The following is a 27043-nucleotide window of genomic DNA, read 5'->3' as shown; positions in this document are numbered from 1 at the left end:
GGGGTCAGGTCAGAGCAGCGCCTTTAACATCAGCTCCAGACTCGTGAACGGACAAAGATGGGTCAAATATAACACACACCACAGTAATGGTGGGACCACCAAGTCTTCAGCCCTAGAAGACCAGGCCTGATGAAAACTGATGAGCTGACTGACGTTTTGCACTTGTGCCAGATTCCTATGGCCCCAAGCCTCTAAAGCCTCTAGCAAGTGGCAACATGAAGAGACATTGAGAGCAGACAAGGAAAAAAAGTTTGAGAGGCACCCCAAAGGGTAACTCAATGCCCAGATTAAAACCGTCACTTCCACACCTCCTTTTCCTGGAGAGCAGCCAAATAATGCTCCAAGCAGACTACATTCACAAGCATACACACGCTTCACGACATACAGGCCCTGGTGTAGTTCTAGTATCTGGGAGTCGAAAACATAAGAGCTTAATACTATCTGGTCCTACATTTCATCAGAAACCCTTTTAGCACTCAAAAATGCAATCCACCAAGTGCATAAAATAGGACTCTGCATTTCAAAACATAGCCATGCTAAAGCTCACGTTGTCAGTGATGTAAAGATGGTTGGTCCAGTTCTTCGTCTAATGACCATGCCTGTCTTATGAGGGGACAAAAGGGAAAGTTTGACTTGTGAGGGCAGCGGAGCCTGTGCCCTGAGAAACTCGAGTCGAGCTGGTGAGTGAAGGCCTGCTGCTGAGAAACAATGGAAGCAATTGGAACTCAGGCTCTAGCTCTGTGATTCTAGAGAGGCCCAGTTTCCAGGAAAGTCATATCTGATCTTTCATGGCTAATTTGGCAGACAATTACCAATTTGGCAAATTTCGATTAACTATTCCTTATGTATGAAAATCTCTTGATTGATTCCTCAGATGACTAACCAGGAGGACTAATATATTTACAGCCTGTACAATTAATCTGATCTTCTACTTGAAAAGGGCTGTATATTAGCATTTCTTATTTTACAGACAACCCTAACTAAAAAACAACACCAAAATCCCAACACATGCATTGCTTTCCCTCCTCCTCCCCGTCTTGGAGTTTTTTTTTCTGCCCATTTGCAGTCTTCTACATCTTGCAAACATTAATTTAACAAGATGTTTAAGAATCGTGCCAGGGCTTTCATCTCTAAATAATCGCTTCCGAGTAATTCTGTAAATACTCCACAGTGAGACTGGCCCCCATCCCAATGAGCTTGGACTCATTTCCAGCCCTGCAGTCCCATGCTGCTGCTACCACTTCCACCGCGCCATCCAGACCAGCTTTGATTTCCACCCCCTTTTCAGCACTCTGTGCTTAATCTGAAGCTATTAGGTCTGTAGGGAGTGGAACTGAGCTGATCATAGCACTAGCTTTCTTAGCTCTAATGGGTGATAATGCCACTTTATCATTAGAGCGTTCCATTAAGATACAGCCAAAAGGGATATAACCAGTAATGGGCCCGCCAGCCTTGAAGAAGCAAATCAACACCTACTAATGGCAGTAGTAAAAACAATGCCAAAAGGCTCTTCCTAATTCAACTAAGTGTTAACAAACTGGCTCTGTTCAAATGCATTCAATATGGCCTTTCATAAGTGTTGATGACAAATCAGTACATACAATTATATCAGCCTGACATTTTAAAACAGTTCTGTTTCCTTCCATCCAAATCCCCCCGCATGAAAACATTTGCCCACATTTGCCTCTGTTCAAGGGATTACTGGGGTTGTGGGGATGACCAGGGGCAGATTTGCAAACAGTTCAAACCAAGCGGCGAAGTGGAAGTAATGTCCTAAAAACAAACAGGGAGCATTCAGGTCAGATTTTTACAGCCTGGGAGAGACAGAGAGGGGGAGAGATAGAAACAAGAAGAGACAGAAAGAAAGAGGGAGAGGAAGAGGGAGAGAAAGAGAGGTGGAAGATGTGACGGGTTCCTCCAGAGGAAACTGGGCTTTGATCACTCAGCATTATGTGGTTTCTCAATTAGGTGTAAATTGTGAGGCGTCAGCCATATGCCAAACAGAGGCCTGAACTCAGAACACATGCATGAATAGCCAGCAAAATCCTGGCGAAGCCTAGCAACTATTAGCCTGTCCTCTCCATTTTTAAACACACACTCAACTTACCACCTGCCACCTACACCCGTAGAGTACAGAACTGTCCTCTCTTACACCCCTGAAAGCAACTTGATATCCAATGTTTAGCACCATCATCCAGGTCAAAAATGTTTTACATTTACAAATAAAGATGCTTTTACAATACAGACGCTTTTGCAAACACAAATGCGACTTTTACCCAAAACCAGATTTAGTAAATTTTGTCAGTGTGGGCATAAACATGGTGTTGCCTTGGTCTGTGTTCTAGTGTTGTTGGATTTCTTTTAGACACAAGGTTTATTCAGTTAATGTCACTCCATCAGGTCATACCATAGAACTATGCCTTAACTGCACACTTAATGTTGTCCCCTACGGCCATGCACTTTTTCCTTCATTGACATGTAGGCATTTGAACTTTAGAAGTGACCATGTAGCCCACATCACCGGCATAGATCTTTCAAGGCCACCCAATGACAGCCACAGATGTACTAACTTGCAGAGGTCCAACCCAGAAGTACCTCAAGCAAATCTCCACAAAAGTGGAAGCAAGATAAAGGAGAGAGCCCTGTTGAAAAACCCAACATCTCCTCTGTGGCCTTTCACTCTTGCCATCAAAAGTGAGTCCTCAGTCAAACTTTTTTTTCAACATTGCAAAAATGCCTTTAAACCAGTCTTCACTGTACAAGAACAAGAACCTTTCTCAGACGGCAACTACAATATCAACACCTTGCACTGTGGCCAAATCCAACGCTGATCCTTCACATCAGATGTCCACCCATCACATATTTTCAACAGCTCTCTCCTCCTTGCCAATAGATGGTCTCAGTTTAAACTGGCACATAAAAAGGGGGATGCGGGGTAGAAAACTGTGGGAGCACAGCCTGAAATTATGTCCTGTTGAAATGCTTCACGGGCACATGCCAGAGGAATGCCCTCTACAAAGCAGCCCATTCCTAGGCGTCTGATACAGTGGCTTTATTTTCACCTGGGATGATATCTGAGGGTTGTTGAAAATCCCTTTTTACTGGGACATAATGAGGCTTTTGTTATTGTCTCGGATATTGAATTTGAGTCCATGTACAAGCTCCCTGGGATGTGCAGGGACAGTGGCGGTGCCAAAAACAATGTGAGGTTATAACGCAAAAACTTTGGGATATAAACCAAAAAATAACCATTACTTTTGGTCTAATGGGCTACTGGGTCTTGGGAGAGCACAGTGAAGTCACTAACTCATTAATCAGTATAATAATAATTCTACAAATAATAATTACACCAACAAAACTGTTCTTCATGTTGGGGAAAGGTTCATAAAATGGAAACCTATTACAAACACAAATAGATAACTAAAGCATCAGTGACAGGCAAATTAAAGTTTCTAGACCAAAGATGAGGATCAGGACTTTAAACTAAGTGCACCTGCCCAAAAGTGTCGTGCACATCAAACCAAATGGCCTTGTACAAGTCAATATTGTTACTATGATACGGCAGAAGTGTAAGAAAAATGACGCACGGGCCCGAGCGCGCCGTTTCTCACCGGAGTGGATGAAGGCAGCTCGCAGTTTACTACCTCAAGAGAATATCATGGCGGTGCAAGGTCAAGTAAAACTACAATGAAGTCATGTGTATGTAGTTCACCTGTAGTTTCTTTGCAAACATACGTCGCTTAAAAATACCCAAGCAGCGATGTAGATTAGTAGGAGCATTGTTTTGCTGCTAAAATGCGTTCATACATTTTTTTAACATGCAGGCTATGACAAATGGACTTATAAAGTTTTCGACCGACCCAGAAAGACTATAAAGTTGCCATCGTCCAATGTACAACACACCGCAGAGGTAACGTTAGACTATGATGCAGTCCTGTCGATGTGCAATGAACAAGTTACCAATACGTGAAGCTTCAAAGCAAGCTTACAAGTTACCGATGAGTTTTTCTGCCGCGCAGGTGAATTTAGGAATTTAGGCTAGCTAGAAGACAGAGTCATATCGCTCATTCAAAATATTGTCCATGTAATTACGACTGCCAGCGAGAGTTGTCACAGTACTGCCAAAGTCAATAAATGGGGATTTTTTTTTCTTTCGGTTCTTATGTGACACAAGCCTTGCAACTCCGTGTGAATAAATAATATTGCCGATTCACTACCGTGAATAGCCACATGTGCCACTCCATGATCAACATATCTTATTTAGCTTGTTGCCCACGACAAATAAAAAAATAACAATGTAAATATTGGTTTAGCTACGTAACAAAACATTTCACTGAACATTAGAAAGACATTAACTTACCTCCAATTACAATTATACCAACTCTGCAGAACTGTGGAGAATAGTTGACGCAGCTTTCTTCAACTTTACAGCGTCAACTTTACAGCCCGCAGGCGCAGTAGCCCTCTAGTATAGTGCTAACAGACTTTCATGAACAATTTAATGTTCGTATTCTCACCCAACTTGATTATTGCCCTGCTATCTGTACACTACCTATCTTACCCTTTGCGATTCAACCGGAGCCTTCACTAACTAGGAGCTCCTCCACTATACGGTCATGCGCACACAACACGCATGGATGGCTTTCAGTGGAACACAATGGATGTTCCCTGACGCAAAAACGTGACGTGCTAGCAGGCACACAGGTAAGGGATACACCACCGTGCATCCAAGCTGTCAACTTGAAAGTGCATGTTCAAAGTGGGAGACTCCACATAATTTCTTAAAGTTTATAAATCTGCTAATGTATTAGTTTATTTTACCAGACTTAGGTATTTTTATGCCCACTTTTTATGCATTAAATAATGCAGTAGGCCTACTGACTATGTGGAGATCTGTCTGTTGCCCTATCTATCAGCTGAGGCAACTAGACAGTTTAAGAGTAAAATCATCACAGTAGCATTGCATGTTGATCCTTTGTATGACACACACAACCCCCGCCCCACCCCCAACATCTTACTCTATTTGTATTAGTCAAACAAGATATGACCCAGAATGCCGCACCCTTCTGTGACACACACACATGAAAACTCTGTGCATATGTTCTGTTTCAGACTTTGTATGTATACCACTTATGTGCAGAAAGTACGGTGGCACTGGAATGCAAAACATAAAAACAAAAAGAAAACGTGATAACAAAGCCCTTTAAGCCCTTGCAGCCTCTTGCTCTTACCAAGTGACGCTAATTAAGTATGTTAGGGTTCAGGGCTTAGGCCTGGGGGGACATTGGGATTGGACCTTTGTGTCTGTATGTTGCATCTGCACCTTACAGGTTTTTGTATATCTGCAAGTTTTTTTTGCCACTGTAAATAATCCTAAATAAATCTTCATCTTTTGTTGTCATGTTGGTAGGTTGTCGTGTTGTTCTCAATCAGAGGTCTTTACATGCCTCTGACATTCTTCATCTTGCTTCTGCACATACCAACGTAATCCCTCACACATAATCTGTTACTACATTACTGTAGCACTACCTGAAAACAAAAAAACATTAAGTGTAGCTGAATGAAGAAAGCTCTGGTTCTCAAAAAAGCTGATTATGTTAAGAGATATTATTCAAAACAGAATGTGTACCTGGTACACATTGTAGATGTAGACTCATTTTTAGGATCCCAAACCAAATGTACACACCGCACCATTGAAGTCAAGGTGAAGCATCCGGTGAAAGAATAAACTGAAATTTCTAGGCTGAAATAACATTTTTAACAGACTGCATCCCTACTTTCACTTCAGTTCTGGCCTAACTTTAATCCTTGACAGGGAAACCAGATCCCTGTGTCAGGAGGCCGCCTGACTCCATTCCTGGAGGGCAACAGTGTATGAGTGTTGGTCACACCTTGGCACTTAATTAGCAGGTTAAAGTAGGATAATTGAGAGAACTGAACTAACACCCAACTGATTTTCCAGCTCCTAAGTGGCACTACATTGTGCATTGTTTAAAAAAAAAATGGGTATGCTGTCAATTCAACATTGCAATTACATTGCGTTAATCACTAATATTGAAGTGGATTGTTGTTCAGGTCACAATTCTCACATAGCATGATTGGAAAGTATGCGTTTAGTGGAACAAAGTTGTGAAATTGTAGCACAGATTCATATCTTTGATGATGATTATGTCAACAATCGTTGGTACTTGATAAAATATCTCAAAATGTTAGTGGGCTGACTTTGGCTACAAAGAGTACATAACTAGGAAAGTGGGTTTTTTCGAATCAGGTGTTTCCGTTGGGAAAGTTATTGGTATGTACTGCCTCCTTGTGCTTTCAAGTGGTAACTACAAGTTAACTGGACAAACTTGCTAAATCAAACCAAGTCATTGTAGGGCTAAGTTATTCAGCTTTTGCCCCAGAGTAGCCTATCATTTGTGATGACACAGTTTCATTAATCAAATATTTTACAATTATATGAATTCATGATGTCAGATCACCAACAAAAGTATGTAAACAACCTCTAACGTCAACACGCTCAGTCTTCCGCATTAGAATTAAAAGACACTCAAGTTCAGAGTAGGCCTATGTGTTTCTTTTTGTTCACAGCGATGTAACTGTCATGATGCGAATTCACACCATAACCGTGCTTTAAAATAATGCATCCCAAACATTGAACTTCAACATAACGTAAACTAGCTGTCCACTGACCTTGCACTCACACGTGGGCTTAAGTTATTTACATGCGAATGATGACACAGCAAAATGCTCGCTCACACGCTCGGACGTGCCAGCCTTTACTTAGCTAATTACAAGCCTGAGAGAACCCATTATACGTGTACGACCCCAGCCTCGCTACAGTATCGGTTCTATCACAGACCATGGTCACTCGCTGCAGGGCAAGCTGGAGTTGCAACTTTCCACCAGCCACTCCTCTAACGCTAGAGAATCTGGAACCTTGATTGGTTTAGCGTTTTGCTACAGCACCCCCACCCGCCAACAAGTTCCGTGTTACTAGTATTTCCAAACTCAATGACCAAAATCGTCTTCCTTTTTGTAGACTTTGTGAAGACAGCAGCACCGTGTCCAACTTGTGTCCAAGATGTCAGACAGGGGGTCTTTTGATACCAATGTGGTAACTCTAACACGATTTGTATTAGAGGAGGGAAGGAAAGCAAAAGGTACGGGAGAATTGACAACACTCCTGAATTCAATGTGCACAGCCATCAAAGCCATCTCCAGTGCAGTCAGGAAGGCTGGGATCGCTAATCTGTAAGTATAACTTTAACGACAAACAAACACTGAGTACAGCATAATCCTCTACCACTTATCTGTTGGTTTAAACTATTTTGCAAATCCATCTGCAAAAACTGACCAAAGTAAACCCAGTGCACGACGAACGATTTATTTTCTCATTTCACGTAGTGTTGTCTTTCATCAAAAGTTAGCCAAGTTTGTACATTTGTGTTAGTCCAGGTGTTAGACTGATTAGGCACATCAGTTAGCTGTGTATCATCCACTCTTGTCATCCTTAGTTATGGCATCGCTGGAAGCACAAATGTGACGGGGGACCAGGTGAAGAAGCTCGACATACTCTCTAACGACCTGGTTATCAACATGATCAAGTCGTCCTTCACCTCATGTGTGCTTGTTACAGAGGAGAATGAGGAAGCCATCATCATAGAGCCTGAAAGCAGGGTAGGACTCAGAAAGGGGACCTCAATGGATCAAGTACATGGGAAGAGTAAAATAACTTAATTGTGAGAATGCGTTGATTCTAAATTAATGCTACGCTCCATTTGGTGGTTCATAGGGCAAATATGTGGTCTGCTTCGATCCTCTTGATGGCTCTTCAAACATTGACTGCCTTGCTTCAATCGGTACCATCTTTGCAATCTACAGGAAGGTAAAGGCATTTTTTCTCTAACTGCAAAAGATGAAACCTGCTAACAGTGGTCTGATGTATTAATATGGACGCTCTCCATGATTTCCCCAGAGCTCTGATGATGAGCCCTGTGAAAACGATGCCCTGCAACCTGGCAGGAACATTGTGGCGGCAGGGTATGCACTCTACGGCAGTGCCACCATGATGGTGCTCTCTACTGGACAAGGAGTCAACTGCTTCATGCTGGATCCAGTAAGTCATTCTGGTGGTCTGAGGTGGGGTTATGTGTTAGTTTTTGGACAATGTTAAGGCTGCCTCCAAAATATCATGATCGTTATTTCTTATTGCTGGTTCATCAGACTTCAAGAACTTACTGTGCATTTTAAATCAATCTTTCTTTATAAATGCTAACATTTATATTATGCTGAGATGTGTGTTTCTTTTTTCTTTGGCTGTTGGCATAATGGTGACTTTAATTGCATTTGCAGGCTATTGGAGAGTTCATTCTGGTGGACAAAGATGTGAGAGTCAAGAAGAAGGGAAATATATACAGCCTGAATGAAGGATACGCCCAGTACTTTGAGCCGGCTGTTATAGAGTATTTACAAAGGAAAAAGTTCCCTGAGGTACGCTGTTAAACAAACATACTGTATTGTTTGAAGGACCTATCCCTATCATTATAGCTCCATGTCAATTTTTTATACATTTATTTTGATTGATTGATAAGAATGGCGTCTTTTATATAGTTCATGTATAGTGCTCTGTGACTTGACACTGCTCCTCTCATTGACATGCTGCTGTTCAGGATGGGAGTGCCCCATATGGAGCACGGTATGTGGGCTCCATGGTAGCCGATGTTCACCGCACTCTGGTGTACGGAGGAATCTTCTTGTACCCAGCCAATGTGAAGAGCCCAAAAGGAAAGGTATGAGGATCAGGAAGTGTTTGTGATCAGCAATCTTTTGTTTTTGTTCCTTTTATTCTTTCTCATGATATGTTTGAATGAAAGGTGAACGGGATGTTCAGGAAAGGTTGTTGGCAGAAATCAATTTCCTTGTTCTTTGCTGTTCTTGAATGACCGGACCCTCAGAAACTTTGACTGAAACCTCACCTGTTTTTTGTGTGTGTATTCCAGATCTGGATTTACCTGATATTCCTTAAGTTTTTGCATGACATTGGTTAGGCTTTTTTTTAAGCTGTACAACATTTAATGTGCAGAGTTAATAAGGATATGCCTTAGTCAATATTCAATGTATGTTATACCTAGTGGATATTGTTACTTTTATTTGGAGATGTGTAATACGTAAAACTTCTGATGTGTATTCTGGACCTGCCCTGCATGAGGCGTGAAATAGCTCTCACTTCCTCCCTGGCCAGGTCATAGTATCTGAGGTGCCTTGGCCTCATGAATAGACAGCTTTTGAGTTCTTTGATCATGGAGATCTCTCTGTGTGAGCAAATGGGTTCTAGACTTCACGACTCCCAGTTAATAATTTGATACATATTCATGAAGTGATGGAGCTATGGGGTGACACCCCTTGTTTTAGGAAAAGGATAAAGTCTGTATTGTCACAATGGTTGACAGAAGAGATTAAGGTGAATCCTTCGAGTGACATCTAAGTCTTTCTCCTCTGGTGTACATCATTGCAAGATTTAACCTGAATCTTTGGCTGATCCTACCTCAGACAGAGTCTCCGATATACTGTATGGTCTAAAATCACATGTCACTTAGTGGTACAGGAAATCCTAGTCAGCCAGCAGAGGGCTCAGTGTGCCATGAAAGCTCTTACAAGTTTCTCTCTCTCTCTTTCTCTCTCTCTCTCTCTCAGCTGAGGCTGCTGTATGAGTGTAACCCCATGGCCTTCATCATTGAGCAGGCCGGAGGCATGGCCACCATCGGGGACATGGATGTGCTGGACATCCAGCCTGTGAGCATTCACCAGCGGGTGCCTGTTGTGCTGGGTTCCCCTGACGATGTGAAGGAGTACATCAACATCTACAAGAAACACTACCCTTAATGAGTGGCCACGATGAAAACGCTAACACCAGAGACCAATAAGCATCGACTGAAGAGAAGGCCAACCGACCCACACTCCATACCTCGCACACAACAACACACTGGAGACCAAAAAGCATGATTGACTAGACCAAAGATAATAGCTTTGCCTGGACCAGCACCTAAGAGTCAACTGGAAGGGCACTGTGAAATGTTTATTGTAATAACCATTCCATCGGAATCAGGCTGTAATAGTGGACCACAAAAGTCTGTTGCGCTTCAAAACTAAATTACATGATCTTAAATTGATGAGGATTGCACACATTAAAGCCTGAAAGTCTTTATTTGACATGTGCTGTGGCTTTGACTTGATTTTCCACTTCACACCAGCAGGATTGAGTTAGTGACTGTCATTTGAGAAATTCTATTTGTGATTTGTATCTTTATGTAGTAACATTCCAGGCATTTCCTTCAGCATTGTTATGGTAACACAATACCCCACGTTGTCCCTTCTCCTCTTTCATTGCTGCTGTTCACACACTCCTGCTAGATACCCCTCCCGGAACAGCCAGTCTACGCAATTCAAGAAACACAGGTTTCTTCAGTGATATTGATCTGCTAAAGGCTGATTTCATGAATTTTAGGGGCTTCAGGGGCCCATAACAGAGAGGGAGTGGTCACTCCTGGTGCAGCTTGTTTTTGTGTTGAAATAGAGCAAGTTGCTATGCTCTGTTCTACATGGAGTTCATAGTTCACCATGTTGCAGATATAGCTGACAGCATTCTCATGAACATACACTCAGTGGGTTCCCTAGTATCATATTGCATGCACTGAGAGAAAGCAACAAAAAGACATGAAAAAGCCAACCTTGTAAAATCATAATAACTATAGTAACAATACAGTGTTATTCCATACACCAAGTTTCTCCCAAACCCTTACTTAGCTAGCATGTGTAGTTCTATTAACTTGCTGATGTAAGTTTTGCACAGAGCTTAGAGGGTGACCAGAGTGACATGTAACAAGTGCATTTGGAACATAGGGAAAACTGTATTTGAAGCAACACTGATATTGATCGAAATAATGATGATCCTGTATGGCAGTAGCACTACTGAGTAACCTCAATGCTAGGATCCAACGCCCATGAGCTGTTTGTTGATATTGATCCCTGAGTTGTTTAATATGAGTCTCTAAGCGTATAGTCTAAAGCACACCTTGTCTGTACGGATGTGGACAAAGACTTCTGGTTGTTTACTGTAAACCCTTCATGAAATTCTTGTTTTTATGTGTTTGTCTTCCACACCCATATTGAGTGAACATCTCTGATCTTTCACCTACCAGCAAGCTGTCAGGAGAGTGATAGTATGTTACAGCTTATGACTCTGAATCCACTTACAGAGGTTTAATGTAGGACATATCTTTGATGGTTCTGGCGTTTTATCCACACAGCTACCATCCAATAATCACTTAAAGCTATAAAAGCTCTTTAACTCTACAAAACACCATTTACAGTCACAAGGACGCTCTCTGACAATGAGCCTTCTTTATGAAAGTGTAAGGAAAAATGGGTCATTCAGTGTCATTTTCAGTACAGTACAGATGACCTTATGTATGTTGCCCATTTAGATCCCCTGTTGGACATAATCTATTCAAGAAGGCTGTACAATTCAGTGTGTTGTTTTCATTGGCAACGGTCTTTATGAAGCAAAGGTGTGTTTTGTAAAAAAAAAAAAAAGGCCAAACATGCTTTCTGCGATCAGTGTGGACCAACACTAGGAAGGAAAGTAAAAGTAAAATGGTGGCCAATCCAGGAAAATGTTCTGTCCTTAGAGAAAATAACATCTGACTCTCTGAGCTCAGTAAGTTCTGTTGATATACTTGAAATCTATAATATGTACTCATATTTGCTTTAAGTTGTTTAGATTTTACACACTGATCTTTATTACACAGGAGGCTACAGTGTACTATTGCGTGGATGGTCTTTATGTAGAGAAGGTGACCTTTTCTCAAAGGTCAGGTGAAGTACATGGAGGTCCTTTGACATTTGAGGCACATTTGGAATGCTTGGAGCTGTCTGTGGGCTCTGTCTAAAAGTCTATATAATTGATCCAGCATGTTTAATGAGAAATGTTGTTTATTGAAAGATTATATAATTTCTCCAAGATATATAATATACCGTATTTGTTTTATGGTCAGCTGGTTAGTGTCGGCTGCATGTTATTTATTTATGACAGTGTTTGGCTTCCAGGTTGGAGATCAAATCCATTCTCAACAACTGGAACCAATGAATTTGATAATGCTCTGTCTTTCCTAAACTACCTTTTGATTCATGGTAGAAGCCACACACGTAGTAGAGTCTCCCAGGCTGGCATACCCTGGTTGTGTCTCATTGGTGGGCACTGCCAGCTCTGAATCTGTTACCCGATCCTCCCCAGTGCTCAGATATAACCCTTGGCCTTTCTCCACATGCTATGCCTGAGCCTCAGATACTAGCTCTCTTCCAGTTGCCTTCTCTCTCTCACTCACGCTCGCCCAGAGACCCACTCACACACATTCTCTTCAGGCCTGCGGACACTGTCTCGGGCTAACCAACACCAAGATGACCGATCAGTCTATTTTTGATACGGACGTGTGGACCCTGACCCGGTTCGTCATGGAGACGGGTCGGCATGTTAAGGGTTCGACTGGAGAGCTAACCCAGCTGATCAACTCCATGCTGACGGCCATCAAAGCCATCTCTTGTGCAGTGAGGAAAGCGGGCCTGGCTCACTTGTAAGTCTTGCTGGACGGGGTCAATCGGCGCAGGGGTCAGGGGTCAGGAGGAGTGGGCAAGTACAGGAAAGAGAGCTATAGAAGATTTCAATGCATACTCTTTGGCATGTAATGTACACTTGCTCATACACTTGATTCCACATGCTGTGCAATATGGTGTGTTAGTAAGAATAGTAGGGGTTGAGTGTGTCCTCACTCAATATGGCCTGCAGTCCTTGATGCAGACAAGCAAAACAGCATAAGACTCTTGTCATTATGTAACTGGGATGACTGTAGAAGAATGATCCACCCCTTCATGCTTGTTTAATTACAATGTACAACAAAAGTGAGTACACCCCTGTGCAATATCACTTTAATGTTAAAAAGTAGGTTATTTCAATACAGGCCTCAAAGTTTAAACTCAATGCATCAAAAGTGAATGCAGCTGTGATTCAGTTAGAAAACCTGTGATCTTTGAAACAAAATTGAGAACACCTGTGATTTTCGATAAGCCTCATTGCATGAGCACAGCGGTGCAGATTGGATTTTTGAACTGGGGGGGACGGTAACATCTTTTAAACGTTATTTACTGATGATTGTCGCCTTACGTAGGGAGAGTGGTGGGGACGGATCAGGGTCACTATGAATCTGGGGGGGACATGTACCCCCCCCCGTCCCAAGTGCTATCTGCAAAATCAGTTGAAACACAGTTGCAGATGTAATCAGGTAGTAAAGCATGACGCAGTGTGCTACTTCTACAATCTAGCTCTGATATACTTGCTGTTTCTGTGACTGCTAAGACGTGCAATAAGTCCACCTCTATGGATGGCTTTAGCACAAAACTGCAAGATTGCGAAAGAACATAGAAAGTCTGATTAATATTGGAAGCACGTTCTTTGGTCAGATGAGGCCAAGATGAATTTGTTCGGCTCAAATGGGGTTCAGCATGGCACAGCTCAAATGGGGTTCAGGTTTGGTATGAACTTGGCCAGGGCTACCACAGTGAACGCTTAGTCCTGACAGTGAAGCACAGAGGTGAGAGTGTGATCTAGCACTGCATGCACTAGAAGACGGAATGCCTTAATTAACACCTCAAATTATCCTTATCCATTTGTCAGTGGGGAAATTAAGAAGATTTGTGCACAGATTAGCTACTTTATGGGGCAAAAATACTCATTTAAGCCCTTTAACTAACAGCACAAAAAGTTGCTTTAAAGTACTTTTATGTATATAATCAGTACATAAAATCCTACGTTTATAATATGCAGTGATCAAAGTATGGGATTAAGGAGTTTTGGTCAAAAACTAGTTATTAAAAACTAAAAGTCTATGCATAAACCTTGCAAATACCTCCAACAGCCAAGCTGGCACTGTTTAAAGCTTGCTTACGTGCAAACTGGTGTCTTTTGACGATGTCGTGCTGTGAGAGTGTGCATTTCAAAACACGTCAATTTCCAACAATACTTTAGCTCTAGTGTTCATTTGTATGTTTGTATGTGGTTTGTATACACTGTGTCTGTGTGTATACATATATATGCTAAAAGAGTTCACACTAATTAGGCTATGCATGGTCAACACAGGCCTTGTGAATTGGGCCTAAGCGTATTTTAAGTTGGAAATTACGTCTATACCCTTTAATGTTTGGGGATATACCAAAATACAGGCTGACGTGATTACTCCCAGTCTCCAGAAGCTTGGCAGAAGAATATTCCAGCATAACAGTCCATAGCACACTGCCAAAATCAGTGAAAACTATGACCTAAGCATGTCACCTGAATCGAATAGAACACATGTGGGAAATTGTAAAGAGAAAGGTAGACCTCGAGCAAAGAGCTCCTGAAAATAATTGTGTCTGAAGAATGGCAGAACGACTCTTGTTGTTTTGTGCAACACTGGTATCCTCCATGCTGAGGAGGATTTGGTCTGTCATCAATAATAACGTTGGACAAACAACGTTTTGAAAAAAATTAAAGATTTGAATCTCAGTAATGAAAGGTTCCTACTGCGGGGCCTCTATTTTTAATATAGTAAATCTAAACTGTTTTTACAAAAGAGCAAATACCCAACTGTTCTATTTTTAAGTAATGTAATCACTGTAATGTGATACTATTTTGAATAATTTGACATTTAAGTGGTGTGTACTGGAGGGGGGTCCTCACTTCTGTTGAGTTCTGTATGAGCACGAGTGTGTTCTATTCTTTGTGTCAGATTCCTCAGGCTGAAGCCAAGCTAAGATGGCTGAAATAGGAAAAATACAAGTACACATAACTGGCTACACTGATAATGGAAACCCTGAGGGGGTGCTTCTCTGCAGACAGGTTTTGAGATCTGATACAGGCTCTATTAGTGTCCATCATTGGCCCTGCTGTTGGGCAAACGTCTGCTCTGTGTCTCCCCCTCACCGCATGTCCCCAGGCAAGGCATCGCCGGGAAGACAAACGTGACAGGTGACGAGGTGAAGAAGCTGGACGTCCTGTCCAACGACCTGGTCATCAACATGCTCCGGTCATCTTACAGCACCTGCGCACTGGTCTCCGAGGAGGACAAGGATGTTATCATCATTCCAGCTGAGAAGAGAGTAGGCTAAATACTGCATTGCCAAATGCACTGTATTGCATATAACCTTGTGTGTATTTATGAATAGAAGTTTGCTGTAAATGAATGGGTAAATGTGGTTAGTTCTGAGAAATATACGTAAATAGGTTTTTGTAACTGACGCAGTATAATTTGTTGATTGTTCTAAATCATTTTTTTGTTAATGATGTGGCACCTTTCATGGCGCACGGTGAGAGCTGATTCCTCTCTAAAGCTCTCTCTTTCTCACACACAGGGTAAATATGTGGTCTGCTTTGACCCACTGGATGGCTCTTCCAACATTGACTGCCTGGCATCGATTGGCACTATTTTCGCCATCTACAAAAAGGTGAGTGTGTTGTGCAAACACATTCTTATCACATCACAGTTTAAGAAGGGCTTCATCTCGTGCTGATGCCAGATGTTCCCATATGATCCTACACTAAATCATTTACACCACAATGAAAACCATGGCTCAAACTGAAAGCAATATTTTAATTTTGCAAAGATGTAAAAAAAAAAAATTACTTGCTGAGTTGACGTTGGCCATTGTTGTGCTATTGTCTCATGCAGATTGAAGAGGTAGATGTCCTGCTTTCCAGCATAGCAGCATCCAGACTGCTGGATAAGCACTGTTCTATCATTGATTGCTTTTATGACTTTGTAGTAGTTTTCTTTTCCAAGATTCTTCTAAACAAGATGAAACACACAATACGTTTTAAATGTTGGCCACGCCTGGATTTTGTTTCATCGTATAGCAGTATATAACTACTATACATTATTTTTTTATGTACCTGGGGCCAGGGTCTCAAAACTGTTAGAACGGTTTCTCTGCATGGGATAGAGTGGGATGGAATCTTGCTCTTGGGTCTGAATTTATTACAGAATTAACTCGACATTGCAGTTACTTTTATTAACACTGGATGGCGATATTACTTTAACAGTGGCGTGTTACTCATGGTCCTTAACACAATGGCATTTTCTTCATTTTCTTAACAAATTCAGTCATGAAAACAATTGTGTAAAAACCACAAAGAATGCACCTTTGGTGAACAGTAACTGTGCTATGAAAATGTAATGTGCTTTTTACTATTGGTTTGTTCACTTTATCTGAATTATACCTCCAGACTTCAGAAGGAGAGCCCACTGTGAAGGACGCCTTGCAACCTGGCAACCAGATAGTGTGTGCTGGCTATGCCCTCTATGGCAGCGCCACTCTGGTCGCCCTAAGCACTGGGGCAGGGGTCAATTTCTTCATGCTGGATCCAGTAAGTATACATTCGGAAATTAGCAAAACCAATCTCGCCAGTAGTGTAAAATCTCAGTTGACAAGGCTTTAATGTGGAACTGGGCAGAGTTTCTTGAGTGCCCTATTTAAAAAGAAATCAATCATTTACAGTTTACACAGGCCAGAAAAACTTGGACTGACCTGAAATAACAAAGCGGCCTTAATAAGCGCGAGTGCTGTTGTAAAACAATTATGAACAGTACGGTGACGCACATTTTAAGGAAATTGTAAAAGGAAATTGTAAAAGGAAAAGTCAGTCAGTTTAGCTGTATATATCTCTCCTTTGGCATATACTGTACATCCAGATAGCTGAGTACTCTGAACAGGTCCAACACAGATCAATAGATTTGCATCAACTATTTCAGCGGCAGCAGCGAGTGGGGAAGCTCTTGGTCCTACATAGAGTGTGTAACTGTGCCTTGTTCTGTCTCACAGGCTGTGGGTGAGTTTATTCTCACGGACAGGAATGTAAAGATCAAGAAGAAGGGAAAGACCTACAGTGTCAATGAGGGTTATGCCAAGTATATGGAGCCTGCTGTGAACGAGTACATACAGCAAAAGAAATATCCACTGGTATGATCCCAATCTCCCTCTTACAGTCACAAACACACACACAGGTCATGCTCGTGTTTTTGATGTGTAATCATAGCATGTGAACTCAAACACCGGCTCTCCCAGCTCGCTGACACTAAACCTCGGATGTCCTCCTCTAGCAGATGTCACATGTCCCACTGTGAGTTGTTGACAAAAAAGTTGTTTTGCTAAGCTGCAGATACAGTACAAACTCCTTTAATGCACTGGATGGCTAATTCTTCACGTAAGCAGAATTAGCTAATAGTGACAAATATATAAGCTAAACCTCACATGATAGGACTGACCTCGGCAGGATCAGGCAGGTAGATGGTCAGCTGACCAGAGGAGTGGTGACAGCCTAGAAAACCAGTCACAGTCCTGTCATTGACTTCCTTCCTCAGGATGTCTGCTGCCGAAGGCAGAAGTGGAGGGTATGGGCTCAGACTGTGATCAATATGGAATCTATAGACTCAGCTAATCCTGCATGTTCAAACTTGCACAAACCAGTTTGGTCACATGTGGTTGAACCCACACAAAAGGAAGGACAGGCTGCTAATGTACAGCTATTAACAAAGACTGATGGTCCATTGCACTGATCAGCTGTAGCATATTCTTAATTGTATGGTTGTATTTGTTGATTCACTAATAGGGGAAGGCTCACTGTTAGTGAATACAGACTCACCAAAAGCATTTGTCTGGCATTTCTTTTTGTTTGTTTATTGTTTTGATTGAGGCGTGAAAAGCAATAACTGATTGGCCTATTTTGTTATGTTTTTTTTTAGATTGCAATGCAGTTACATAAACAAACCCACCTACCCACCTACACACACACAAACACACAAACACACACTCTCACAAACACACACACACACACACACACACACACACACACACACACACACACACACACACACACACACACACACACACACACACACACACACACACACACACACACACACACACACAGAAGCCAGAGGAACCACATGACATCGTTACCATGACTAAGCCGCACATGACTCAAGCTCCAGCCAGTGTTCCTGTCATGCTCTGACTGATTCCCACAAATCCCTCACAAATGAATCTACTGAGTACACACTTGGTTATCAATCTTCACACTTATCACACACACCTGTATACATACTATGGAATACTTTGGTTTCGCTGCTGTAGCAACTCTACGTTTTGTTTAGTTACTTTTTTTTTCAAAAGCAGTTCCTTGAACCTTGATCCCAGCGTTATTTGTCTTTCCTGGAGCAGTAGATTGAGGTGTTTTATCTGTCATGTCAGCCTGTTGATACCTTTTACCACAGCCATGCTAATGGTGCATGGTGCTGCCCTAAGCCCTTGGGCACTGTCTGTACTGTGAGCTAAATGTAGTCAAAGAAGAAATAGAACTTCCAGAACTAAATAGAACTAGGTTCATAGATTGGCACATGATTGGGACCGTCAATGTCCACTGATTATTTTTTCACACAATTTGGATGATCACACAGAGAAGAGCATGGCACTCTTGGTCAATTTAAATTCAGTGCATAATAGTGTGGTGCTTTAAATGTTTTGTGTGAATCAGAAAAATAGTCATATTGAGGCAGACTTTAATGCATGTAGACTTCTAACCATGCTTCTGCCTCTCCTAGGATGGCGGTGCCCCATATGGCGCCAGGTACGTGGGGTCTATGGTGTCGGACATTCATCGCACAATCTGCTATGGAGGCATCTTCATGTACCCTGCCAATGAGAAGAGCCCTAAGGGAAAGGTGAGACTGAGATTCCTGTTCATCATCCATTATGTATGGTTATAAAGACTGGTTTGTGGAATCAGTTGTGCTATGCAAGCTAATGCGACAAGACACTGCACCCCACCACCCTTGTCTTTGAGCAGCCCTCATGACTGGGTGTTTTGTTTCTTTGTGCTTTACTTGCGGCATGACTATGTAACCAAGTAAAGCCAAGAAGAACATCCCTATGACATGATGCCTTTGTCAACCTATCCAGTTCTTTAATTCTGTTTCAATGTAGTTCTGACAAAAAAAAAATCTGTTACACACCAGTGTAACCAGCATTAGCGACAGAAGCTAATGTGTTACCTCAGCAGTTAATCACTAGGCCACTCAGCAGAATGACTGGAAACAGGGATTTTAATGTCTCACTTTTAAAATCTCTGAAGTTTCTGTTTGGGTGTGTATCAATTGAAGGAAGGACCTTTATGATTTCATTGTGTTAAATATCCACAAGCCAAAAACAAACACAACTAAAAAATGTGTACAAAATACAATTTTAAATGGGAAATATGACAGGGGTAGTATTAAGACTGAATCTAGTGGAAATTGAAGAACTGCACTGAAATAGAAGAATTTGAGACTGAATTGACATTTCTCATTTTTTTAGGTATTCATATTTTATATATCAATCATACATACTCTAACTTTATAGTAACATACTTACAACAGAACAAATTACTGTTGTAGAGCTACAAACTGACTTTGAAATAATTGTTGAATAGAATTCTACAAATTTAAGGTTGATTGTTATACGAAATAGTTAATCTGGATTTCAATTTCCAGTATGCAAGGCTATCTGAATGGGTTTGTTTGTTAATGGAGTTGTCCTAACTGACCTCACAGTGCCCATCAAATGAGAATATGATGCAATACAATTTAGTTTGGAAAATACAAAACAAAACAAACCGCAGGTGACCCTTACTAATAGTGAAATAGTTATTGTTTGGTAAATTAATGTAATTTTTCAAAATTGTAATCACAAATTTGACTCACCAGAATGTGACATTGTTGCAAAGGTTTGTTTGATTGTTTGTCAAACCAGGCCAATCTTCATGAATATTCACTTTTGTTAACATTACAACATAGGACATTTAGCCTTGGCGGAGGTCTGCTAGTGCCCTTCTAGTTGGCTAATGTATAAAACATTTATATTTATAATAAAAATAAAACCAATAGGCTTTGATGTTTAGAGCTATTTCACAGCATATCAGGGATACTAATACACTACACATGTTTACTGTTCCTCAAAAAGTAAAACATTTAAAGTACATATTTTGTTTCTTTATTGTCTTTCTTTAGTTTTGTTCACAACCATGGAGACAAGTAGACATTTTCTCTGTACATCAAGATGAAGCAGCAATAGTTGATAACCTGTAGGCTTCATAACTGTATACACTGAAAACCAAAAGTGTTGCTCTGGACTTAGCAGCAAGTTTATTATTGACCGTAGGCTATGGTTGTCAGCTTATCTATTCCACAACTTATCTCCTGAGCAGCAGAAGGCTGATTGCATGGGCTGAACTTGCAATGTACAGTTGCTTTCTCTCTGTGACACTTCTCCTCAATGTGCTTTCCTCCTTTCAGCTGAGGCTACTGTACGAATGTAACCCCATAGCCTTCCTCATCGAGCAGGCGGGAGGCATGGCCACCACAGGGACCCAGAGGGTGATGGACGTCCAGCCTGAGTCCATCCACCAGCGGGTGCCCTTCGTAGTGGGCTCCCCGGATGATGTGGAGGAGTACCTGGCCATCGTCAAGAAGCACCAGAAGTAGAGAGGTGGAAATGGCCCCCGGCGCCTCAGGCCCCAGTTAACTCAGCCTAGGTTTCATTTCAGTTCATCTTGTCATGTGCCAGTAAATGCTACATCAGGGACAATGTTTGCTTTTCAACCAGACCAATCAAGACCAAAAAGATCATAAATGTGGGAAGTCATGAAAAAACTAATTTTTAAGTGTTAAAAAAGGATGCACGTTTTATGTCAGGTCAGGAATCGGTAAGGTGATGGCAGCCAAGATTATACCAGACTGCTGTGTCAACATCAACAGTCTTGTTTTGTGTCTGATTATTCATGAGTTGTCATATGCAGAAGCATTATTAAAAGATTCCAATGAACAAATATATGGAAGGGGTCATGATGACCAAAAAGAAGCTGGACACAGACATGTGTAAGTAGGTTTCCCAATCACTGATTCCTAGCCACAAAAAAAATGTTTACACTGAAAGCACTGCTGCACTATTGAATGTAAACAAGGAAGTAGGTACAACAAAGTTATGTAAAATTAGGTCACTTTAAGTATATGTTCTTCACACAGCTGCATTTTTGTTATGAACGGCTCATTGTGAACTGGCGCAATGTGGGTGGGAACTTTAGTCTCTTAGAACACGGAGTGCCCTCACACTGAATGTTTTTCCTCCCCCTCCCTTTTTAAGTAGATCTGGGTGGTATTCTAAGTACGTGGTTTAGTGACAAACCTGGGTAAGATCACTCAGAGTACATATTTAACCTGAGAGAAGAGCCCTGTGGCTTTGTTTTGCAAGGAGAATGAAGCCATAGGGCTCTTCTTTTTTTTTTTAGGAGGGGGGTGTTGTGTCAGCTGACTGCTGAGTCAGCTTTGGCCTTGAAGCAGACACGAGGCTGAGAGTAAACACAGGATCTCCTTCCTGTCCAAGAGCCCACCCACCCACAGTCCAGGCCTATCGGACATTGTACATTAAAAAAAAACCAGGAAGTCCTTGCCAAAAGGCCGGGTCTGTGACCACACCGTTTCCTATAAGCTGCAACCTGGCCCCTAGAGATTGTAGTCAGGTACACAGCTGGCAAACCACAACTTTTGGAAAGAAAACTTGAGGACGTTATCTGGCCTGGGTAATTGAAATATCTGAAACACCTAGAAAGGTACTGAAAGATCTTCTTGAAAAACGCTAAAGAACTGACACACAGTTTCATGTCTAATTCGATCTTTAGCATGATTATTTTAAAATATTCATACCTTTCATCTTCATGCTGATATTAATCTAATATTTCCATTTCTAAATTTCATTAGAAGAGGATAAAGTCGAGTTCATAAAACCACAGACAAAGAGGACTGAAGTTTTTAAAACTTTTAATCGACCGTGCTAGGAGGTAGAAAAAAAACCACAGACAAAGAGGACTGAAGTTTTTAAAACTTTTAATCGACCGTGCTAGGAGGTAGAAAAAAAAATCATACACAGGCCTACGACAGATAAAAGACACTTCTGAAATATGAAGTACACATATTTACACAAACAATTTATAAAACCTAAAAATTCAATGTAGCAGAAAATGTTCAAAAAGAATGCAAATTCCCTCAATAAACAGTGTTTTTTTTCTCCAGATATCAACCCTCACAGTAACCTGCAGGGCTTTGACTCAAACAGCAGCAATCAATGCTGTAGCATAAATCTATCTCAAATGGTCTGCTTTTCCCTTACATAGTGCACCTTAGTTCAACACATTTGAACAGAACTCCCATATATATCCACTTAAAACAAATGTCAAACACTGATCTTCATGAAAAAGCCAGGCAGGACACATAAGGGGTCATTTAAAATGGGTAAAAGGTGGCAGTGTGATCCATGACCTCTACATGAGTGGGTAGCTGGCTGCCGTGGCAATGCCGCAGTGGTTTTTACGGTCCTTGGCCATGTAGATGTAGCCATCCTTACCCCACTTCTCACTCCAACTGCAAGGTAAAAGAAACACAAACCAAAATCCAATGAGATACATGACCAAGGCAATTTTCACAATTGGATTTTAAGTAAAAAGTAAGATAACTGCAATACAAATGCATTTCTAAAGTGCTTGTTATACCTGTTCTTAACAATCCAGTACTTCTTGCCGTTGACATCTTCACCCTCAAAACCATAGCCGACTACCAACACACCATGGTCAAGCTCGGTGCTGCTGCACTCCTTGTCATAGTAAATACCTGCAAAGGCACACAATACACATACAAACATATCATTACACATAACTTTGTGTCTTATAAAAAGGCACCAGGCAGATGTGTGTGCCAGAAAGCTGTGAGAGTCACATTGACTGAATATGGAGATGTGAGAGTTCCTCACCAGAGTGGTAGAACTGGAAGGACTCGTGACCAGCATCAATGGCCACAGACACAGGCCCAACGGCAGCGACGGCCTTCATCAGGGCCCGCTCCTTGCCACTGGGCACATCCACAAAGCCGGTGTCGTTGGCAGAGTTGAACTTGGCATCGTAGTGGCAGGGCTGATCATCCTACAGCACACACAAAAAAGCAGGTAATTTAGCAATAGTAGTACCATACGGCATCTTCTAAACCAGTTTAATACACTGATGCATTTATCCTGCTATATTGTAGGATATAATAGGATTTAGCAGTGTAGTTACCAGATATGATTAAACAAAACAAAACACTTACAGTTCCAAGGTAGGGGTAGGCGTCCTCAGAGTCCAGGCCACCGTTGTCCTCGATGTACTGGAAGGCTTGGTCCATGAGGCCGCCATTGCAGCCCTCGTTGCCCTCCGGTCGTGAGCAGTCCACCAGGTTCTGCTCGCTCAGGGACACTAGCGTGCCAGTCTTCCTGAAGAGCTGGCCCTCCATGGCACCGGTGGTGCTGAAGGCCCAGCAAGAGCCACACTCTCCCTGAAGAACAAACGTGAATGATTAATGCACTTGCTAAACATGGGTGTGGTTCTGCAACAACATAGGGCACGAAAGGAATGAAGATCTGTGTTTCTTTATGTTCCAATGTACCTTGATATCAGAGTTTCATAGTATGCACAGTTATTGGCATAAGGCCTGTGCAGCTGCCCCAATCAAACGATAACAACAACAAAAAATGACCTTTAAAGCTGTGACCCCACAATGTGTCTTAAGTGCAATATCAGTGTTGCTCGGCAAGTTAAACATTTATCGCTGTTGTATACATTTTGTTTCCGTGAACAGACTGGGCAGACCGGTTTAGTCATACAGACTGCCATAAACACTGCTGAGCTCTGAACCTGTTGACTGGTCTGCTCTATGTCCATGTTTAAATTTAGCTGGGGGAGGAGCTTCACATGCTCTCTCTGTATGGTAGGGACACAGAGATAAACAGTAAGACATAACAGGGTAGAAGTGCCTGTCTGCTGGCCTTACCTGATCCTTCACTGGAGTCACGTATCCCAGATCCCTGTAGTCAATCTTTTTGGGGAGTTCGATATTGTTGGGCTCCAAGAACAGGGATCCCCTGGACTTTGTCTGTGCCTTAGGTTTGTAGCCGTTCATTACCTGCCTGAACTCCTCGTGGGTCTGCAGTAACAACAATCAACTTCATGAGCAACTTTCAACAAATAAAAATGTCAATGCAATATGGATTTGATGAAGACAATTATAGCAGTGAAACTATAATATGGCACTGATCTGTCTTAGAGTAAACTGTTGCAAGGGAAGTTATTCAGCTTTCTTACCATGTCACCGAAATGGTTCATTCCTAGACGGTAAGAATGTTTGCCCATGGAGTGGTCAAGGTTGTGCATTTCAATCTTTCTCAGGTTCTTCTCCCACACCATGCGCCTCCATCCTTCTTCCTTCTGTAGGGAAGATGTGACACTTGGCAACCAAGTTCTCAAAAAAACCTCATATCACACTTGATAACATAAGAAAATGACTTATTTCCTACCTCATGATATCCTTTACTGTGGTAAGACTTCCATAAGTCCCAATGCTCATCAAGTTCCCGATCGAAGCTAGGGGCAGCCAAAACGGCGCTGAGGCACAACGTGAACACCGCCAAGTACATTCTCTCACAGATCTGATGAAGTAAACGAACAGGTCAAGATTTTCTGCTGAATCACACTACAGGGTGTAGATGCTCCTTTCAAACATATGTTAAGCCAATAATACATTTTCAATCTAGCGAAAATGCTTTTCGCAAAGGATTAATTTCTGCTCGCTTGACTACTTCAACAGAACTTAATTCAGCGTCAACTCAATTTGAAATGAGGACAAACTGTACTGCATTCCTGGCCAGGGAAAACAAATGGAAGCCTACTGCAGCAGACGGAAAGTCGGCTAGCCTCGAACACATTATATTGGCTAAGCTAACGTTAAAAACAACACAGCAGTCAGATTATTGCATGGCAAAAACAATAGCAGTGTAGGACCGTTATTTATCAAAACACTCTGGAAACTATTCTAAAATAAGATCACTGTAACGCAATAGGCAGCGAGCAAGATGGTGTGCTTTGTTTCTCCCAGTCACGGGATCCGGGCGGATCCAGCCATACAGCTGAAACGCTTCCAAGAAACAAAACAAGGCCAGGAATTCGGAAGAATAGGAAATCGAAAATAAAAGTGATACCACGACAATGAATAGGCCTACGTTTCTGATTCCATGTTCCGTACTAGTTCCTGATTATTAATTGGGCATCGACAGGCGGCCACAGTCACATAATTGACTGTTTGTTTTGGCGAAGTCTTCGAAACAAGTAGGCTATGACGACAAACCAAATTATAATCCTAACAAAACACATATTTTTTTTGCATTTAAAAAGCATTTTAGAGATTGTATTAATGGTTGTTATGTGTCCGATTAAATGCATGGCGACGGAATAAATACTGAAGTAAATGCAAATCTGTTTACCCTAAAATACAAAGGTGGACGACAATAAAATAGACCTCTGGAATGTATTCACAAAATTAATGTAAAACTAAGTTTGGTATATAGTACGCCAATGCAGTGTATGATGCTACTCACCTTCAAGCTGAGAAGTCAACAATATTTGGAATGGAAGAGAATACACATTTATAAAGCTGTTCTCACGAATAAGTAATCTGAAATATTCTCATTGGTTGGCTATTGCTTTGTTGGTCCCGCCCCTGTGACGTCATCCTAGCATGTGATCAGGTAGCACGTGATGCTGCTCCAGTAGGCTATCACAGCCATATGATCACAGCAGCACAAAGAGTCATCAAACTTCCCTTCTCGGTCTTATTTGCTTTCTGCCGATTAATTCTGTACTCAGGCCTACTTGTTTAGACATGATGAGTCCCATGGTTCATCAATTCCCTTTAAGAATAATAAAAAAAACAATTGACAAAAAAGTTCAGCCATGTTTTTGTTGTTGTACAATGTGGACCAATAAATTATTTACAAAAAGGCAGTTACAAAACAAGCCTATTGTCAGGAATGTGAATCAATTCAACATGTCAACAAAAAAATCAATCCTGACACACAAAACAAACCATTAAAGTGACTAGCGAACTTAAGTGGAGGGTGCGGGATAGGTACAAATATTTTTCAAACTGAGGGATTATACCAACATAGATTTTTTGCGTTCCTAACAGCCAGGGAGGAACAAATTCATCTTACTGGTTGCAAGTGACTAGTGATGGGAAATCCGGGTATTTTTAGTGAGCCAAGTCATTTGGCTCTGCACAGCAATAAGAACCAGCTCTTTCAGCTCCCAAAAGGCTCTTCATTTAGTACCACTTCTCGCTTTTATAATTCAGGCAAATATAGAAATATCTTTAGCTACGATTGGTATGTCTGCATGTACATCACTTAGTAACACTATTCAACAATTTGACCCTTTATGAGGTATGGTTTTATAGGCAACTATTGCTACCATCCTCAAATTCATTTTGATAGTATATGGTCATGTGATAAACACCTTTGTCTTTCCCAGCCATTCAGGATTTGCTCTATGTAGTTCTGTGTTCTGAACTGGAACACCCTGCAAAAAATGGGAAAGATTTCAAAGCATGACATTGCCAGGTATACTGCCAAAAGACATCAGTAAGTGTGTTGGCAAGCTTCTGTCAGTGTCAACTAGTCTGTTGGTGGCATTTGCAAGGTTTTTGCATGCCTTTTAGGTAGTGACCTTGCTAGCTTTGGAACAGAACTCTTTATTGCTGCTTTAAATGATTCAATTAAGTTGTACTAAAGCTTATAACCTCCAAAATACCATTAATTTACATAACATTTGGTATTAAAACATGAATGTAAAAATATTCAACACTCTTACACAGCTGTTGAATGTTTTATGTATTATACTGAATGTTGTAAATAAGTATTTCGCCTGCGCAGTGGCACTCACATCAACACAACATTTAGTCAGTGCATGAGTGCCCTACAGTGTGGCAAAGAGATCATTTCATTATTCTGTCTTCTTTTACTTCACAAAAAAATAAAGACAAAAATAGGAAATGGGCTCTTATTTCCCATT

The 27043-nt window shown here is 41.4% G+C and overlaps 3 protein-coding genes across 3 annotated transcripts; 2 read left to right on the top strand and 1 right to left on the bottom strand.

Annotated features, from left to right (window-relative positions):
- The first annotated feature begins 7049 nt into the window (after window positions 1-7049).
- On the top strand, window positions 7050-9988 carry LOC308376034 (fructose-1,6-bisphosphatase 1-like). Its single transcript, XM_080852280.1, has 7 exons — window positions 7050-7254; window positions 7518-7680; window positions 7796-7888; window positions 7979-8119; window positions 8356-8493; window positions 8673-8792; window positions 9697-9988. The coding sequence occupies exons 1-7, from the start codon at window positions 7085-7087 to the stop codon at window positions 9883-9885; spliced, it is 1014 nt and encodes a 337-aa protein (XP_080708406.1). The 5' UTR covers window positions 7050-7084; the 3' UTR covers window positions 9886-9988.
- Window positions 9989-12345: 2357 nt separating this feature from the next.
- fbp2 (fructose-1,6-bisphosphatase 2) lies at window positions 12346-20947 on the top strand. Its single transcript, XM_080852473.1, has 7 exons — window positions 12346-12632; window positions 15027-15189; window positions 15442-15534; window positions 16313-16453; window positions 16909-17046; window positions 18687-18806; window positions 20415-20947. The coding sequence occupies exons 1-7, from the start codon at window positions 12460-12462 to the stop codon at window positions 20601-20603; spliced, it is 1017 nt and encodes a 338-aa protein (XP_080708599.1). The 5' UTR covers window positions 12346-12459; the 3' UTR covers window positions 20604-20947.
- A 1037-nt stretch (window positions 20948-21984) lies between these two features.
- On the bottom strand, window positions 21985-25688 carry ctsla (cathepsin La). The gene is made up of 8 exons (XM_080852169.1): window positions 25573-25688; window positions 24496-24627; window positions 24284-24406; window positions 23973-24125; window positions 23253-23477; window positions 22921-23089; window positions 22664-22781; window positions 21985-22535 (listed from the first exon to the last, which is right to left on the bottom strand). The coding sequence occupies exons 2-8, from the start codon at window positions 24613-24615 to the stop codon at window positions 22436-22438; spliced, it is 1008 nt and encodes a 335-aa protein (XP_080708295.1). The 5' UTR covers window positions 24616-24627; window positions 25573-25688; the 3' UTR covers window positions 21985-22435.
- Window positions 25689-27043: the final 1355 nt, after the last annotated feature.

The sequence above is a fragment of the Sprattus sprattus genome, assembly GCF_963457725.1.
Source record: "Sprattus sprattus genome assembly, chromosome: 15".
Taxonomy (NCBI): Eukaryota; Metazoa; Chordata; class Actinopteri; order Clupeiformes; family Clupeidae; genus Sprattus; species Sprattus sprattus.
Note: the sequence above shows the minus strand (reverse complement) of the source record. Positions and strands in the feature narration are given on the sequence as shown.